Source organism: Mustela nigripes, chromosome 3 (assembly GCF_022355385.1).
Source record: "Mustela nigripes isolate SB6536 chromosome 3, MUSNIG.SB6536, whole genome shotgun sequence".
Lineage (NCBI taxonomy): Eukaryota > Metazoa > Chordata > Mammalia > Carnivora > Mustelidae > Mustela > Mustela nigripes.
Genome location: NC_081559.1, coordinates 153193916 through 153210944, shown reverse-complemented (window position 1 = coordinate 153210944; position 17029 = coordinate 153193916). Strand labels below are relative to the sequence as shown.

The 17029-nt window shown below is 40.7% G+C and overlaps 1 protein-coding gene across 1 annotated transcript in view; it reads left to right on the top strand.

Moving 5' to 3' along the window:
* The window catches only part of PIP4P2 (phosphatidylinositol-4,5-bisphosphate 4-phosphatase 2), a 54871-nt gene that overhangs the window by 8595 nt on the left and 29247 nt on the right, over positions 1-17029 (top strand). Inside the window, exon 2 of the mRNA XM_059394836.1 lies at positions 14589-14737. Within this exon, the coding sequence (XP_059250819.1) occupies positions 14589-14737 (149 nt within the window). The remainder of the gene's footprint in view (positions 1-14588; positions 14738-17029) is intronic.

The following is a 17029-nucleotide window of genomic DNA, read 5'->3' as shown; positions in this document are numbered from 1 at the left end:
TAATTTTATTGATTGTCTTAGTTCAGGCTGCTGTCACTGAATACCATATACGGGATGGCTTAAACACCAAATACTTATTTCTCACAGTCTTGGAGGTTGGGAGGTCCAAGATCAAAGTGCCTACAGATTCCGTGTGTGGTGAGAGCTGGCGTCCAGTTTGCAGAGTGCTGACTTCCTGTATCCTCCTCACATGGTGGAGAGAGCATGAGAGCGCCCTCTCATTCCTTTCCTAACAGTACTAAAAAGTCATTCATGAGGGCTCTGCTCTCATGACCCAGTTCCCTTCCAGAGGCCCCACCTCCTACAACTCTCACGTTGAGGTCGAGAGGTTTGACCTGAATTTTGAGGGGCCATCAGTCCATTGCACTGAGAGTTCTTGAATATATTTCAGCAGTCTATCACATTTCTGAACCTCCTTGCGTCCTTGCAGAGTTCAGGGTTGGCTGTGGATCGGCAGGAAAAGAAAATGTAGACCCAGGGATCTACACCACATGCTTAACCCACTGTAAGATTAAGATGAACTTTTCATTTAATTTGCCAAGGGTTCTGAAACCTGCTGGAGGCCAGGTTGTCACAGTGAGTGGAGAAAGATGAGGCATATTTGAGAGCAGCTACCTGCCGCTCCGTGAAGGCTTCGAGAGGGTGTGCACCAGCTGTGATACTGAGTGAGGAGGGTCTTGCTGAAGCTTGATTTCGTGATATGCGGAAGCTCAGGCCACGCTTAGTAGACTTTTTTCAAATCGGTTCTTGAATCAAAATCTGCTTCACTGAGGCCACATCTTTAAGGGAAAATAGAGCCTAAACACTGGTGAAGGGTATCTCCTCCAGCTGTCCAGTATTGTGGCAAGCCCTTTTCCTAGTCTCATCCTTTTCTATTATTTGGCAGGGATCAGTCTCCATGATTTTTTTAATTCTATTTTATAATGCCCACATTTCTTCCTGGCTCTGGCTCTACCCAGCATCTTTAATACTTTAATCAAGATGTGTTTCATTCAGTCAGTCATCCTTTCAAATATTTGAGTGCCTATTATACTGTTTCAGATTTCTGGGAGCCTTCATTCCCATTAGAGTTATATCCAGTGAGCACTGTAATTTCCGAGAGTGCAGAAAATAAAGCAGGGCATGAGGCTGGAGGGTGGCTGGCTGCATTGGGGAGTGTTTCAGATTGCTTTGGGAAAGAGACCTCGGAGATGACAATTGCTGAGACCTGAAAAATTAGTTGGGATCAACCATTGGAAGACAGAGGAGGAATGTGCCAGGCCACTGGAACAGCAAGTATAAAACACGATGCTGTTTCAAAACATGGCGGGCAGTGGGCTAAAGCATGGTGACTTAGGGGCTAAATATGGCAGAAAGGGCTAGGGGACTAGACTAGGAAAGACAGAGGAGATTTTGTAGGTCACCATCAGGAGATTTGACTGTGTTCTGAGGGTAATGGAAAGCCATGGAGGGTTTTGGAGCAAAGGAGAGACGTGAAATACTTTGTTTTTAAGAAAATCATCCTGGGGGTACCTGGGTGGCTCAGTCTGTTAAGTATCCAACTCTTCATTTCAGCTCAGGTCATGATCTCAGGGTTTTGAGACTAAGCCCTACATTGGCCTCCATGCTGGGTATGGAACCTGCTCACGATTCTCTCTCTCCCACTCCCTCTGCCTCTTCCCCCCTTAAAGAAAAAAAAAAAAAAAAAAAAAGGAAAGTCATCCTGGTTGGTTTGTGGAGAATGGATTATTGGGGGGAAAATAGGACACTAAGAACACCTGAGACTAATCAGGAGGCTGTTAATGTGGCATAGGCATGAGGTGATGGTGGTCTGAACCAGGGTGGAGGTGATGGAAACAGTGGGATGTGGTTGGATTCAGGCCATATTAAACATAGATCAGCAGGATGTGCTCTTGGATTGAATCAGTTGAAAGAAAGGAGTCACAAATCTCCAGAAATAACCCAAGCAACTGGGAAAAAAACTGCTTTTTTTCTAAGATAGATAAACAGGAGAAGGAGTTAGGTATAGGGGGCCGGGGAAAGGACAGTGGAAATCAATATTCTGTTTTAGACACGTTGAGTTTTTGAAGCACCTTTAGTCCTCACTTAGTTGGAGGTGTTAAGTAGGCAGCTGAATGCACAGGTCTGGAGGGTAAGGAGACATCAGGGATGGAGAGTAAATGTTATTCAACAATTATTTATCACCCATGTGATAACACTCACTGTGGTAAGAGGAGATGCTCCCAATTTCCCATTTATTTTTAAGGACTCTGCATGATGTTTTCAGGAATGTCTAACTTTTAGGGTAGAGCATTCTGTTAAAGTCTTGCAAGATTTCCAGATGGGTACAGATGTTAGCCAGATGGATACAGATGTTCGAGAGGCTAGTTAGCCAGATGGATGTTCATAACTGTCTTTGAGGGCAATAAGCAACTCTCTGGGAAGTGATCCAAATGGGAAAAGCAGACAACACTGGATACAGCTTTGAACTCAGCTGCTTTGTGTTTTACTCTTGTGAGGATGAAGAGATGTTGCATACACTGGGAATGACATCCGTTTAACAGCTTTTTTATTTTTTAACTTTTTTTTTTAGATTTTTATTTTTTTATTGACAGACAGAGATCACAAGTAGGCAGAGAGGCAGGCAGAGAGAGAGAGAGGAGAAAGCAGGCTCCCCGCTGAGCAGAGAGCCTGATGCGGGGCTCCATCCCAGGACCCTGAGATCATGACCTGAGCTGAAGGCAGAGGCTTTACCCACTGAGCCACACAGTTGCCCCAATAGATTTGTTTACTGAAACGTTTGAGAAGACTCTTTTTTTTTTTTTTTTTTTCCTTTAACAGCTCTTAAGACGGAATATATTTTGCCTGTTGTTTTCTGTTCTTTAGAGACAACTTCTCTACTTTTTTTGTGGGGTGGGGGAGGTGGGGAGATACACTGGAGTTCGTGTTGCTTTGGCACTCTTCTAGATTCTTTCCTTTCCCAGATTGCTGTTGTAAAGTGAATTTCTTTTTCTCTGTAAGAATTAAAAAAAAAAAAAAAGTGTAAAAGAAATGGAAGGCATGGCTCCTCTTCCTGGCCTTCAGGAAAGTTTGTCAAGCATCATGTAACTAAATCCCTTTATAGTGTCAGAGGTGATCTTGCCACCAGGTAGGATTTAGCCTGTGGGACCTGACACTTGAGTTCTCTCTGCCAGTGATCAGCTGCTGACCTTAGAATAGTTACTTTGCATCTCTGTATCTCAGTTTCCTACCTGAGAAGGAGTGATTTAGTATGTTCCTTTTTGGTTTTATATTCTATGACACAGTTGTTCTTGGTAAGGAATCGAGAATATATCTATAACTTTATAAAGTATAGGTGGTTATTATCTTACCGCACTGTTTCACTTAAATTCCTATTCCATCATCTTTTGAAAATAGGGAAGATAGCATATTGAACATTAAAGAGTATCATTGGCTCTTTTGAGTGTTGGAAGACCAACTAGCGTGGAGTATTTTATTCTGTAGAACGTATTTGTATGTACCATCTGACTGGTTAGGGCATTCTATCAAAGCATGTATTTCTAAAGGTTATGGGAAAATCTTTCTTCCTTCCATACTTGGTCAATTTTTGATATTTAAGTATGGTAGACTCATAATAGGGATTTTAAAACCATGTACAAGAAAGCCTCTAATTGTTCAGCGTTTGACCACATGATTTCTACTGAGGGAGAATTTGTGGGAAGGTACGTGACAAGATGAAATTTTATAGTTTCAGAGATTAAATGCTAAGATTTCACAATGTGAAATGGGAGTAGATTTTTTTTTTTAAAGATTTTATTTATTTGTCAGAGAGAGAGAGGCATTGAGAGCACAAGCAGGGAGAGTGGCAGGCAGAGGGAGAAGCAGGCTCTCTATCAAGCAGGGAGCTCGATGTGGGACTTGATCCTAGGACCCTGGGATCGTGATCTGAGCCAAAGGCAGACGCTAAACTGCCTGAGCCACCCAGGCATTCCAGTAGTGAGTAGATTTAAAGTGAGAAGACTTTCACAAACTCCTGAGTCATTATTAATCTTAGGCCATAGGATGTTTCCCAGAAAACACTGACTTCTACTGAGCTGAATGGATTCTACCAATTAATACAAAATATTTCAAAAACTTATAGGAAAATGATTTTTCAAATTTACAGAATTCTGGGATCCCATTCTCATGATTCTCCATATAGAATACTTTGCCATGCTCAACCAAAGAGTATCTGTATTTGTTACCAGCCCTAAATGAAGACATAGGTTATTATTAAACTATTAGACACACCTGAATACAAGACGACCTAAGTGCTATGTGTTAGAGCATGCCCCACATCTCTGTACAGGTCCTTGCCCTTGCGCCTTGCATTTTAGTGTGCTTGATTTGATCCATTCCTCCAGCCTGTCAAAGTCTTTTTTTTTTTTTTTAAAGATTTTATTTATTTATTTGACAGACAGAGATCACAAGAAGGCAGAGAGGCAGGCAGAAAGAGAGAGGAGGAAGCAGACTTCCCACTGAGCAGAGAGCCTGATGTGGGGGTCAATCCCAGAACCCCGGGATCATGACCCGAGCTGAACTCAGAGGCTTTAACCCACTGAGCCACCCAGGTGCCCCTCCAGCCTGTCAAGGTCTTAATGAGGGGGATCTGTTCCAAAATGGAAAACACATCACTGTGTGTACATGCTGTTCCTTAAGACCATACTCATTGCCTCATACTGGTATCATTTACTAGTCACTTTTAGTCTTTTCTTGGTAAGAATATACTGTTTACTTCCTATAAGTTGATGAGTAGGAAAGGGACTTTGGAATCTAAAACATTCAAATTCTGCTCATTCATCAAAGCCATTTTCTTTCATATAATCTTTTCTAATCTCTATTACTGGAAGACCTATGTTCCCAAAGCAGTATCTCTCAACATTAACTTTCCATTTCCATTTTATTTTATTTTATTTTACAGAATGAACTTGAAAACGGGGTGAGGGGCAGAAAGAGAGGGAAAGAGAGGGAGTCCCACGCAGACTCCATGCTCACCTTGGAGCCCCACATGGGCTTATTTATTCACTAAATATCTTTATGTACTTACTGTATGCTTAAAAATAAATATAAATAAAAATAGATACGCTTAAAAATAAATAAGTTCATGTCACTCCATTTTTGTGTCTGATTTTGCTTAGATTTATGGTGAATATGTGCCAAATTCCAAAATTATGAAACTATTGACTTCATCTAGAATCTTTTTAATCCGTACATCATTTTTTAAATGGATGAACTATTTTAAGATAGAAAATACTGAGGGATGCCTGCGTGGCTCGGTTGGTTAAGCCACTACCTTCTGCTCAGGTCATGATCCCAGAGTCCTGGGATCAAGTCCTGAGTCAGGCTCCTTGCCAAGCAGGGAGCCTGCTTCTCTTTCTGCCTTTGCCTGCCACTCTGCCTGCTTGTGCTCTCTCTCTCTCTCTGACAAATAAATAAATGAAATCTTTGGGGTGCCTGAGTGGCTCAGTGGGTTAAAGCCTCTGCCTTCAGCTCCGGTCGTGATCTCAGGGTCCTGGGATCGAGCCCCGCATCAGGCTCTCTGCTCAGCAGGGAGCCTGCATCTCCCACCTCTTTCTCTGCCTTCCTCTCTGCCTACTTGTGATCTCCCTCTCTGTCAAATAAATAATTAAATCTTAAAAAATATATACTGAGTATAATATCATTCGTATATCTTACTATCTAATTATGCTGGACCTTGGGTTTTTGTTTTTAAGATTTTATTTATTTGTTTGATACAGACAGAGAGAGTGAGCACAAAGAGGGGAGTACAAGCAGGAAGAGAGGCAGTGGGAGAGGGAGAAACTGGCTCCCTGCTGAGAAGGAAAATGGACGGGCTTGATCCCAGGACCCTGAGATCATGACCTGAGCTGAAGGCAGACGCTTCACCAACTGAACCACCCAGCTGCCTTTTTTTTTTTTTTTTTTTAAAAAAAAAAAAAAAACGTAATCTCTATGCCCAAAGTGGGGTTTGAACTCACAAACCTGAGATCAAGAGTCACATGCTCTCTACTGACTGAGCCAGCCAGGTGCCCTGATTATGTTGGAACTTAACATTCTGCCATGCTATTTCATATATTGAAGGAAATAAAATTACTAATCTGGTTGAATTTTTTTTTTCTTCCCCATATATTGAGGTCATTTTCCCTTCTCAAATTCTCTCTTATCTAAAATGTCTTGTAACAGATTTGGGCTCCGTTATAGTTGAGTATATTTTATAACTGATTTATGAATATTTATAACCTTTAAGTTATCATTTAGTGTGTATACTTACTTATATGTAAAGGAGTGTCTTCCTTTCTTTTGAAAATGCACAGTCTTTAAAAAATGTAGATACAGGGGTGCCTGGGTTAAAGCCTCTGCTTTCGGCTCAGGTCATGATCCCAGGCTCCTGAGATCGAGCCCCACATCGGGTTCTCTGCTCCGCGGAGAGCCTGCTTCCTTCTCTCTGTCCCTGCCTGCCTCTCTTGCCTACTTGTGACCTCTGTCTGTCAAATAAATAAATAAAATCTTAAAAAAAATAGTAAGAATAAAAAATGTAGATACATAGTAAAAATGAGCTGTCTCTGAAGAATGACAGAATAGGAGTTCTTTTCCTCCTTAGGCTATAGGAGGAGTTTCTTAATTTCTAGGCAAGTGCATTTTTTGTCCTGGGAACAACAATTTGTTTTTCTGTACTGAAAAACACATTTTTCTTGAAACACATGCTTTCTTGGAAGCAGTATTGCAAGGAACAAATTATAAATGTGGCCTTCCATGTAAACAGTATGATTATACATAAATCATGTCAGAAAAAAATTGCATCTTTTGAAATCAAAATAAATATAGTAGTTGATCAAGTGAAAGAAGAATACATAACTTGGGGCCCCTGGGTGGCTTAGTTGGTTAAGCATCTGCCTTCAGTTTAGGTCATGATCTCAGGGTCCTGGGATTCAGTCCCCCTCACCCCCCATCAGGCTCCCTGATCTAGGGAGAGCCTACTTCTCCCTCTCTCTCTTGTGGCTCTGCTCCCCCTGCTTGTGCTGTCTCTCTCTTTCTATCAAATAAATAAAATCTTAAAAAAAAAAACCCAAAAAGGAATACATAACTTATTCACTGTCAATACTTGAAGAAAGCTTAGTGTTCCAGATGAAATGCATTATTAGAATGAGGCAGAAATGTTGCCTTATGGGAAACAGCGAGGTCAGTCAGAAGCTTTTGTCATCCAGGAACTGGTCATTGGCAGGTCATTGGGCATTTCTTGCCAGCATCTCCAGTGTTTCGATAGGGCCCAAATGCCTGAGACCATGAAGGGAGGGACAGACAAAAGTTTAAAAGCTCAGAGTGGAATTCAATTCTCATCAGTACCTGCTGGAAAGAACGCCTGGTTTGCTATTGCTATGGGACGTGCGGTCAGCCGGTGCACATTAGCTCTTACAAGCAACATCAGAGGCATTCGGATGTAGATGGATGTTGGTTCCAAGCTGATATTACAGCCACACTCAGTAAGGTTTGGATGTTTTTCTAGAGCTGCTGTGTCGGAGAAAGGAGTTAAAGGTAACAATTTGGAGAAAGGCTGCGGTATTGGAGGAAAGCTAAACTGTACTGGAATGACTCTATCATCAGCGTCCCTTGCCTCCACCCTACACCCTTGATGCACACTCTGCCTAGTTAGGGTTAGATGCCCTCCTCTGTGCTTGCAAAGCCCCTGTGCCCATCCTTATTAGAGCACTTTCCACACCCAGTTGTACTTGCACTTTTGCTATCTTTCTCCATGTTAAGAACACGAGCCCTGCAAGCCCTGAGTCTCACTCCCCGAGGTGTTTCTGATGTACCTCCAGCACTGCGCCCTGCTCACAGTACATGTGTGTGACCCACGGACTGCTCACTCCCTCCCGGGAACCCACCGCAGAGTGCCTGGTGGGCTGCTGCTTTCCTCCCGAATAGAGCTGAAGGTCTCTTCACTTTCTCTGGCCTCAAAGCTCATGGTGGGGGTTTGTATCACACCCTCAGCTACAAAACTGGGATTGCCCGGGAGCAGCAGTCCAACGTAGAAAAAAAGTGAATTGACGTAGTATGGTATGGGTATGCATGTTTCATCTAATAAATTCACTCCAACATTCTAATACCCTAAACCTCTGATTCTTCTTCTGCGCCATGCTGGGGATGTTCTGACATCCCAGCTCCGTTGAACATAAGGCCGAGTCTCACCAAAAGACAAGGAAACGGATAGAGAGCTACTTCCAGCTTTAAAACTAACATCCAATCCAGAGTATCTGCTAAATGCACCCATATAATTAAATTTGGTTCAACTCAGTGTTAAGTTCCATCCTTTTTGGTTTAACGCTCTGGGGATCTACCCCCACACGTATTATCCAGGTTTTCGAACATATATATTTTCAAAACCTTGCAATTCTCTTGATGTATAAGCTAGTGCTTCCTGAGTCATGCTTTCGACTTGTCCTCCTGGAACATGTTGAGATGTGAGCTTAGTTCTGTGTTTTGAGGCAACCACAGGAGAGGATGAGTCTTAAGGAAGATGGCTGTCTACTCCTGAGACAGTTTTCCTGTAAGGGAAGGCGTGTCTCTTCAAACACAAGGAGAAAAGCAGCTTTCTACTCATTAAGGGAGGCTCAGAGGGACTCCAGGTTTCTCATTTCTGTTTGGCTACAACCAGATGCACCTATTCCATGTTTCAGGGGTCCACTCCTTCACAATCAGCATTCCAACTTTCATAGGAGAGCTTGGTACTGCTGTGGATTTACCTGACATTATAATTTTGCAGTCTATGCTATTAAATTTGTGTTTGATTTACAGCAGTGTAAGCCCTGTGACAATTGGACATAAGGGTTACTTCTAGGGCTGCAGTAGAAGTTCTCTGGGTTCTCTGACTGTGACTTAAGCTGAGAGTTTAAAGACCTGAGCTTCCCATTTTCTTTCTGTAAATTCTCCAAGGTATTCATGGGACTCCACCCCATATCACAACCTGGATAGTAATTATTCCTGCCCTAATGGTCTAGTGAAGTAGCCATAACCATCACAGTCATCTGCAGGGGATAATCTGACTCATCAGGATGCCACTGAGAGCCACCAATTTCTACCTTACTGTGTCTGTCCCACTGGTGAAGGAGCTCGGCACTGCATTTGAACCCAAGGCATGATCAAACCATTTCTCTAATCCCATTAAAAAAAAATGATTTATTTATTTTTTGAGAGAGAGAGAGAGCAGGGGGAGGGACAGAGGGAGAGTGTGAGAGAGAATCGCAAGCAGACTCCCCACTGAGCATGAAGCCAATGTGGGGCTCGATCCCACAACCCCGAGGATCAGACCTGAGCCAAAATCTAGAATTGAATGCCCAACCAACTGAGCCACCAAGGCACCCCCCAATCCCATTTTTGAGGGTCAGTTTCCTGAGATTACTCTTGGCATGAGTTTTTCTATCAGTTAAGACCTGGATATAGAAACCACACTGGAATATAATAGAATTGTTAATTAGGTATGAAGTTGTTAACTAGGTAACTAAAAGGTAAAAATGCTATCCTTTGGTATCAAGTAGGTATCAGATGTGGGGAGAATCTGCCATGAGGTCTAGGGTTGAGAGAACAGAGGGAAGTGATTGGAGTCATTAAGATGTAATAATTTAGAGTTTGGGTCGGTCGGCCAGCTAGTACTGATGTTCCTGAGCTCTGGAGAAAGACTGTACGCTTGGGCCAAGGGCTGTAAGTCCCTTCTTCCTCCCTCAACCATGCAGGCTTCTTGTTCACAGAATGTAGCCTGCCGCCAGCTGGCAGAGTTCCAATGTGGTCTGCAGAGCTTGGCTCCAGCATGACAAAGCAGAGAAGGCTAAATTCGGAGCGAAGGGTCAGTAACGTAATAAGTAGGACATTTACCCTTCCATGCTGGCTGTAGCCCAATGGAACCTTCTGAGGGTTTCATGGTACTAGAAGAACCCAAGAGTTTTCCAGAATAGTTTTGTTTCTTTGGTTTCATAGAGCAGGTCGTGATCTTCCCCTTCTCATGCAGGGCTGAACTCGAGAGGTTTCAGCCTGGAAGTAGTAACCCATACCAGCCAGCCTCACTCTGTCCCTTATCCATATTCTCCACAAAGTTCCTAAGGAGGAGAAAAAGCCAGCCAGGGCTTTCCTTGCAGGCTGGCCCTTTTATACTTTGCCTGCTCATCCTTAATCATAGTGTCCTAAAATAGCTCTCATTTTAATTGGATGTCATTTTTCAATTTTGAGACCACATCTTTGTCAAGGGCCTGAAGGAGGGAATATATAGAGTGCATTAGTGAAGTAAGTGAATTAAACTGGAAAATATTGCCATCAAAGAGGCTTATAAAGGAATAACTGAGCTAAGAAAGGTCAGTGCAGTCCAGCAAAAACAATTTCAACCTTTAAAATGCTGGAGGATATCTTTGGGAAAAAAAAAAAAAAGAAGTATGGATTAATACACGAGGATGAAGTAGCAGGACAAGGGGTTGTTTGATATAAATAGGTAAATTAGGTCTGTGTTCATGAAGGGAAAATGTAATTTGATCACATGTGGGTTTACAGAACAATAATGGTTCTTTCGGAGTGTTTCAGTAAGACCATTACGTATGCCTTGTGGTCTGTATTCTTTCATATTGGCTCTTTTACGAATCTCGGTTTTTCTGTCAAGTTTTTATTATCATGAATGGATTCTTCTTTTATACTCTGTCCTATTTTTTATTTTCCCTGTCTTCCACCTCCTTCTCCTCTTCCCTTTTAGTCCAGATCTGATTCTTGTTTCTACAGGAAACAAGTAGTATTTCTACAGGATTCTCACTAGTTCTTATGTTTTTGCCTGTATTAAATTATTCTCCAAGAGAGACAACGGTTATTGTGGAGAAGCCTCTGGGAATGCACTCAGCTCTTGACTTTGCTGAAGGCTGTATACAAATCTATTAAAAAGTTATAACCTCTGGGCCTCAGTTTTCTCTTCCATAAGGTGAAGAAAGTAGACTGTGTTATTCCTAATACTGCTTTAATTTTTAGCATGGTGTAACTCTGGAACTTTGAAGGTGTTTCTCAGGACTGGGGGCTACTGGTCTAACAAATACTGCTCACTTGGAGGAAAAAAGGATTTTTCACTTAGGTAAACCCCATAGAGAAAATGACCATTGTTTAAATAAAAAGCCTCTTCCAAAATGAAGATTTTTTGTGGCTGTCAATATCTAATGATCCTCAGTTCTGAGATAACAGTGGACCTTTTATCCAGGGCAGAAATTTGAAATAGGTATGGTACATACTACCATATGTGATCTGTTAACTTTTAAAGTGAAAAGAGACAGAATGAACAATCTAAATCGCCAATTATTACAGGTTTACTAACTATGGAATGGATCTCAGAAATTAAAAGTCCCTCACAAAAGGAGAGGGAGTTACAGGTGATGGTTTTTTTGCGGGGGTGGTGGTGGTGGTTAAAGTATCAGACATATCTCTACATTGGTTTAGGGCTGAAGTAATGGACAGAAATTTGAGACAAAAGGCCTGGAAGCACTGTTGAGTGGAGCAGTTAGGCTGCAGCATCTGTCATTCTATTGATTTCTTGGACTGATTCCGTTCATCTGGTGGGCCAGAACAGTGTCTCCTGACTACCTCACCTCTGTCAGTGCCTGATCTGGAGGGTATTCCTCTATAGTAGAGACCCTTTTTTCAGTGAGGCTTACTCACCTGCTAGGACCCAAGCTCCTCTTCAATGAGAGCAGCAGTAATACACTTAGTGTTGTTTTCGCAAGAGAAATAGATGTGTCTGATAAATTTCAAGTGATTCACCCATCCATCCACCCACTCATCCATCCATCCATCCGTCCAATGGATAGTCACTGGACATCTACCGTAGACCAGGCACTAAGACAAGTACTGGGGAGTCCGTCCTAAACAAGCCAGACACAACTCTGGTCTCATGGAGCTTACAGTCTCTCCCATCGTAAATTTCTGATCCTCACTTGTTTGTCTTTTCCCCTCCCTCTTCTTCTCAAGCCTCCAAAAGATTCAAGCGTATTTTTGTCATAATCGAAAGCTTTTTTTTTTTGGATGGGTTACAAATTATGTAGTACAAATCTTAGAGAAAAAATTCACAGGTTTTGTCGGCTGTGATGCACTTGAAATGCTTTTGTAACCCCCCATTGGGATTTTTAGATTCTTTTGAGCAAAGCTTTTGCCTGTTGGAGTCGATGGGCTTTCCTGGCCTTTTGTGTATGCTGCAGTGTGTGGCTTCTCCTTCAGCCCCTCATCCTTAATGCACTTGTTTTCTTGGTGAAATTCTCTTGTCTTTAAATTTCGTTTCTGTCATATTATGTAAGATGGAGACCTGGAATGATGGGAGAATCTACTTCATGTTACTTCATAACTCAGGAAAAGGCAAGAGATGAAACTACTTTTATTAATAATGCTAATAATTATTAAAGCAATATTTATTATTAAACACCAGGCAGTGTGTCTAGAATTTCTAGTGAGGTATGTATTTGTTTCCCCAGAACAATACCTTCTTTATTGAGCTCTGATAAAATAATCTGCAATTTGCAAGGGCTCCAATGTACTGTTGAGTCATTGTTCCTTTAGCCTGTTTTTCCTTCTTGATTAATACATTACAAATCACTCTGGATCAACCGTAAATTCTTTCAAGGATTTAAGGCTATTTTTATAATTTAAGACATCTATAGCTTCTTTTCAAGTTCAGTATTTGGCAGTGTTCTGGTAGAAGCCTCCCAGAAATGTATGCATATTGTCATTTTAAAGTGGCCTCTTTCAGGGCCTAACTGCTGTGGAAATTTAGCTTATCATGAATCATTCATTATTATTATTTTTTATTTATCTTAGAGAGAGTGCGTGTGTGTAAGTGGGGGGAGGGGCAGAGGAAGAGAATCTCAAGCAGACTCCACCCCCTTGCTGGGCGTGGCACCTGACTGGGGTCTCACTCCCACAACCCCAAGGTCATGACCTGAGCTGAAACCTAGAGTCAGAGCCTCAACCAACTGAGCCACCCAGGCACCCCTTATTGCTAATCCTTTGCTAGTCTAAAACAAAATCTATACGATAAATATAAAGGATGCCAGGTGGTAATATGTGAATTTTAAACATACTATGTTTATGCTATGCTTTAAAAAATAACACAGAGTTCAGAATCTAATTCTGTGCAGAGGAAAATCTCTGTTTTAAAAATAAGTCTTTTCATGATTAGCTATAGTGATTGAGTTTTAGAGTATTACAGAAGCCCTTTGCGATACTTGTTCTCTTTAGTGGGGCTTCAGTCATGAATCACGTGTTGAGGTGTGGCCCTGTCTAGAAGTCCTAAGACTATACCTTTCCTCGAAAGGGCCTCCTATGCCTGTAATTGAGGTAGCTACACAATGCGGTCGGGGTGTCCCCTGTAGAAATTCCCATTCCACAGTAGTACATCTGGATTCTCTTTTTCAGACTTCTACAACGTCTGGTAGATGAGCATGATTCTGAAACTGGGCTTCCACTCTTCACCCAATCAGGCAAACTTAGGACTCAAAAAACTGTGTGTGTGTGTATTCTGGCAATTTTCTTTTCTTTTTTTAAGGTTTATTTAATTATTTGAGTGAGAGAGAGAGAGCACAGAGTGGGGAGTGGCAGAGGGAAAGGGACAGGGAGAGAGAGAAGCCCAAGCAGACTCCTTACTGAGCACAGACCCTGACACACATGGGGCTCAGTCCCAGGACCATGAGATCACAACACAAGCCGAAACCGGAAGTCAGATTGCCCAACCAACTGAGCCACTCAGGTGCCTATGTTCTGGCAATTTCCACACACACTAAAGTGGTAACGACAAGATGACTTTCTATGTCATTGTATTTATTCATTATCAACATTTTGCTAATCTTGTTTTATCTATTAAACCATTGTTGTCTTAGAGTATTTAAACCAAATCCCAGACATCATGTTTTTTACCCATAAATACTTAAGTGTATTTCCAGGATTTTCAATGTTAACGTTAAAAGTTTGAGATAAGGAAATGTTAAGTTTGTTTTTGTTGTATGTCTCAAATTAGCATTGTTCCATTCCAGTTAGCTCTGTTCCATGATGATATGTTTAGTTTTCCTTTTGTCTCTCCTTAACTGCCCCCAAAACTGTCCTGTTATTGACATGACCAACAGTTACATACTGGTCCCTTTGTAAACACAGCCTGGCAGCTGCACAATTTATGGGTATTTGTAAGTGATTTAGAAACTTTGCTCTCACTGACTATTTCTTTTTCTTGGTAATCAGATCATTAGTGTCACATTCTTTAGGCATGAATCATCACTTTCCCATTGCAAGCTCTACGAGTTTATGCAGGAACAGAGGGGTATATTGTGTATAGGTTAGTAAAAAGAGTCCAGATGATTTGGGTAGACTGAGGCAAACATGATTTAGTTTTATCAGAGGAAGAATTATTCTGTTTCACAATATAGTCCCATGTGTTGTTTGTGCTCTGAAACTAGGATAAGTTGGCTAGCTCTGAAAACATAAATACAAGAATGAGGTCATTTGTGATAGTTTCTGCTTTGCCTCTATTCTCTGTAAAACGCTGGCTCTGATTCAGTGACTGATAACCTTTTCAGCGGAACTCCCACCTCCGTATACAGCCATTGCCAGCCCTGATGCCAGTGGTATTCCAGTAATAAACTGCCGCGTGTGCCAATCTCTCATCAACTTAGATGGCAAGCTTCACCAGCATGTGGTTAAGTGCACGGTTTGCAATGAAGCTACGGTAAGTGAGGATTTCCATTAATAAAGCATAAATTATTATCTGACATCTTGTCTCTTAAGGAAATACTCCAGTAATGTTACTTGAAGGTAGATGTGGCCTGCATATAGACATGGCCATATTTTCTCATCCTTTCTTTCTTCTCTCTAGTTCTCTTTTACCATCAAAGATGTCTCTGGGTGTTTAAAGCTAATTCCATTATGAAAATCTCATGGTGAATTTAAATATAATGCCATTTGGCTCTTTATTTTCTAACACAAGACTGATCCTAGTTAGGTACTTACAATTATCCTCAGTGTCTATCCACAGCACAACTAAATCCCTTTTGATTTTCACAAAAACAAAGATATGCCAAATTTTACTTCAAATGTGGACTTTGTACTTACCATGTCGAAAATTATTTAAACTTAAACATCTGTAGGATGTCTGTATAGTTTTTCTGGACGTAAGATTATGCATTTATTACTGACACCTGTGCCAAAGTGTTTACAAATAGCTTGGTATTTTATGCTATTTGCTTGATGGTAATTTAGAGAAATGTTCAAAAAATTTGAAGAGCACATATTTTTTGAGCTGGACCTGGAGAAGAACAACTACATTTTAAGTAGAATATTTAGTTTCAAGTAATGAAGTGGTATTAGTTAGATTAGATATATTTCTACTTTTATGGTTAGGCTTTATTTTAAAAATTTCAATGTCTCTCAAAATCTGCAATTAAATATCAGTTGTTGGTATTTGTATATTTTTCCTTCTTAGAAAATTCTCAAAAAAAAAAATCAGCCAGAGTTTATTATGTCTCTAAGAAAAATGAAACATGTTTATTGGGCTTTATATCTTTTATAGAAAAGTCATAAAATAAAACCTTAGGTCATGAAGCAATATGTTTTATTGTAAGTATGTATTTTTTATAAGGGACATCATTTGGAGATGAGCTTTACTGTGTAAATAGAGGTGATACTGGCAAAACCAGCTATTTTCTTTTTAGGTTGAACACTCCCTAGCAAACCTGACATTAACCTCCGTAGTGTTCATTTTAGAATTAACAACCAAATAAGAGTTGTGAGACATAGATGACAATTAAAAACAAAACAAACAAAAACACCCAATACCTGAAAGGTGTTTTTTCGATTTGATGCTACTGTTGATTTTTTTCTTCTGTTCCACCATCCCTACAAATTTTTTTTCTTTGATGAGTAAAAAAAAAACTTGTAAAGCTTTATATTTACTCTTGGAAGTAAACAGAACAGGCTGTGGATTTAGCCAATAGCCTCAATCTGGATACTCAGAAGTGATGAGTTCATTATTCCGGAACAGTAGGATGTAGGTACAAATAAACTACTTCTGGACATAAAGAAAATTGCACTGACATTTTTATATCATTATAACTCCTGTTAAGTAAGGAAGTGTAAGTATTTCTCAATATTCTAGAGAAAATGAGTAGTATCTAATGATACTACTGTATCTAATGATACTACTGTGTGGAATACTAATAAATACTAATACTAATGTGTGGAATCAGTTACATTACAGGGAAAGAGAAGAGAGGGAAAATGTATGTGAGGAGTGTTTTAACAGATGACTTGTCAATGTTTGCAGTGTAATTGATCTTGAATTTATGAGTGAAGAGGTCTTAGGCAACTAGCAGCTTCTCTGGAGAAATTCTGGGTCGAAAAGAACAGGTAAATAAATGCCCCAACAGAGCAACTAACTCCCTTCTGTTCACTATCTCCGTCTCCTGCTCAGTTTCACTATGGTTCATTCTCCTCATGTCACCTAAAACAGGAGATCAGTGAGTCTGTTCCCCTGATAGGAACCTGATATTTCTGAGGAGATTTAAAAAAAAAAAAAAAAAGAAAAAGAAACATAACAAAGCAAGCAAGCAAACAAACAAACAAACAAAAATAAGGCTAATGAAAGCCCTTCTTATTTTAGTAGATAGAATTGGGAAAGAAATGAGAGAAGTTGGGGAAGAGAAAAGACAGAAAAATTTTAGCAAGGTTTAGAGAATACAGAATTTAAGGTTAAGGGAGAAGCAATTTTTAGAGCTAGTTAATGGAAAAGTCGAGAAGTCCTGGAGGAAGAGTGGAGCTAATTGGCTGCATGATTGATTATTATGAGTCTGAGATCTGGAGGCTGGTGGACTGGGTCTTGAGTCCTACCTGGCTCTGCTGCTTGGTAGTTGTCTATCCTTGGGACTCTGTGGTTTCCTCTTGTAGAGTGGTGTAATAATAACATCTACCTAATAGAGTTGCACTGAGATTACAGGGGTAAAGTGTCCAGCACAGTGCCAGGGAC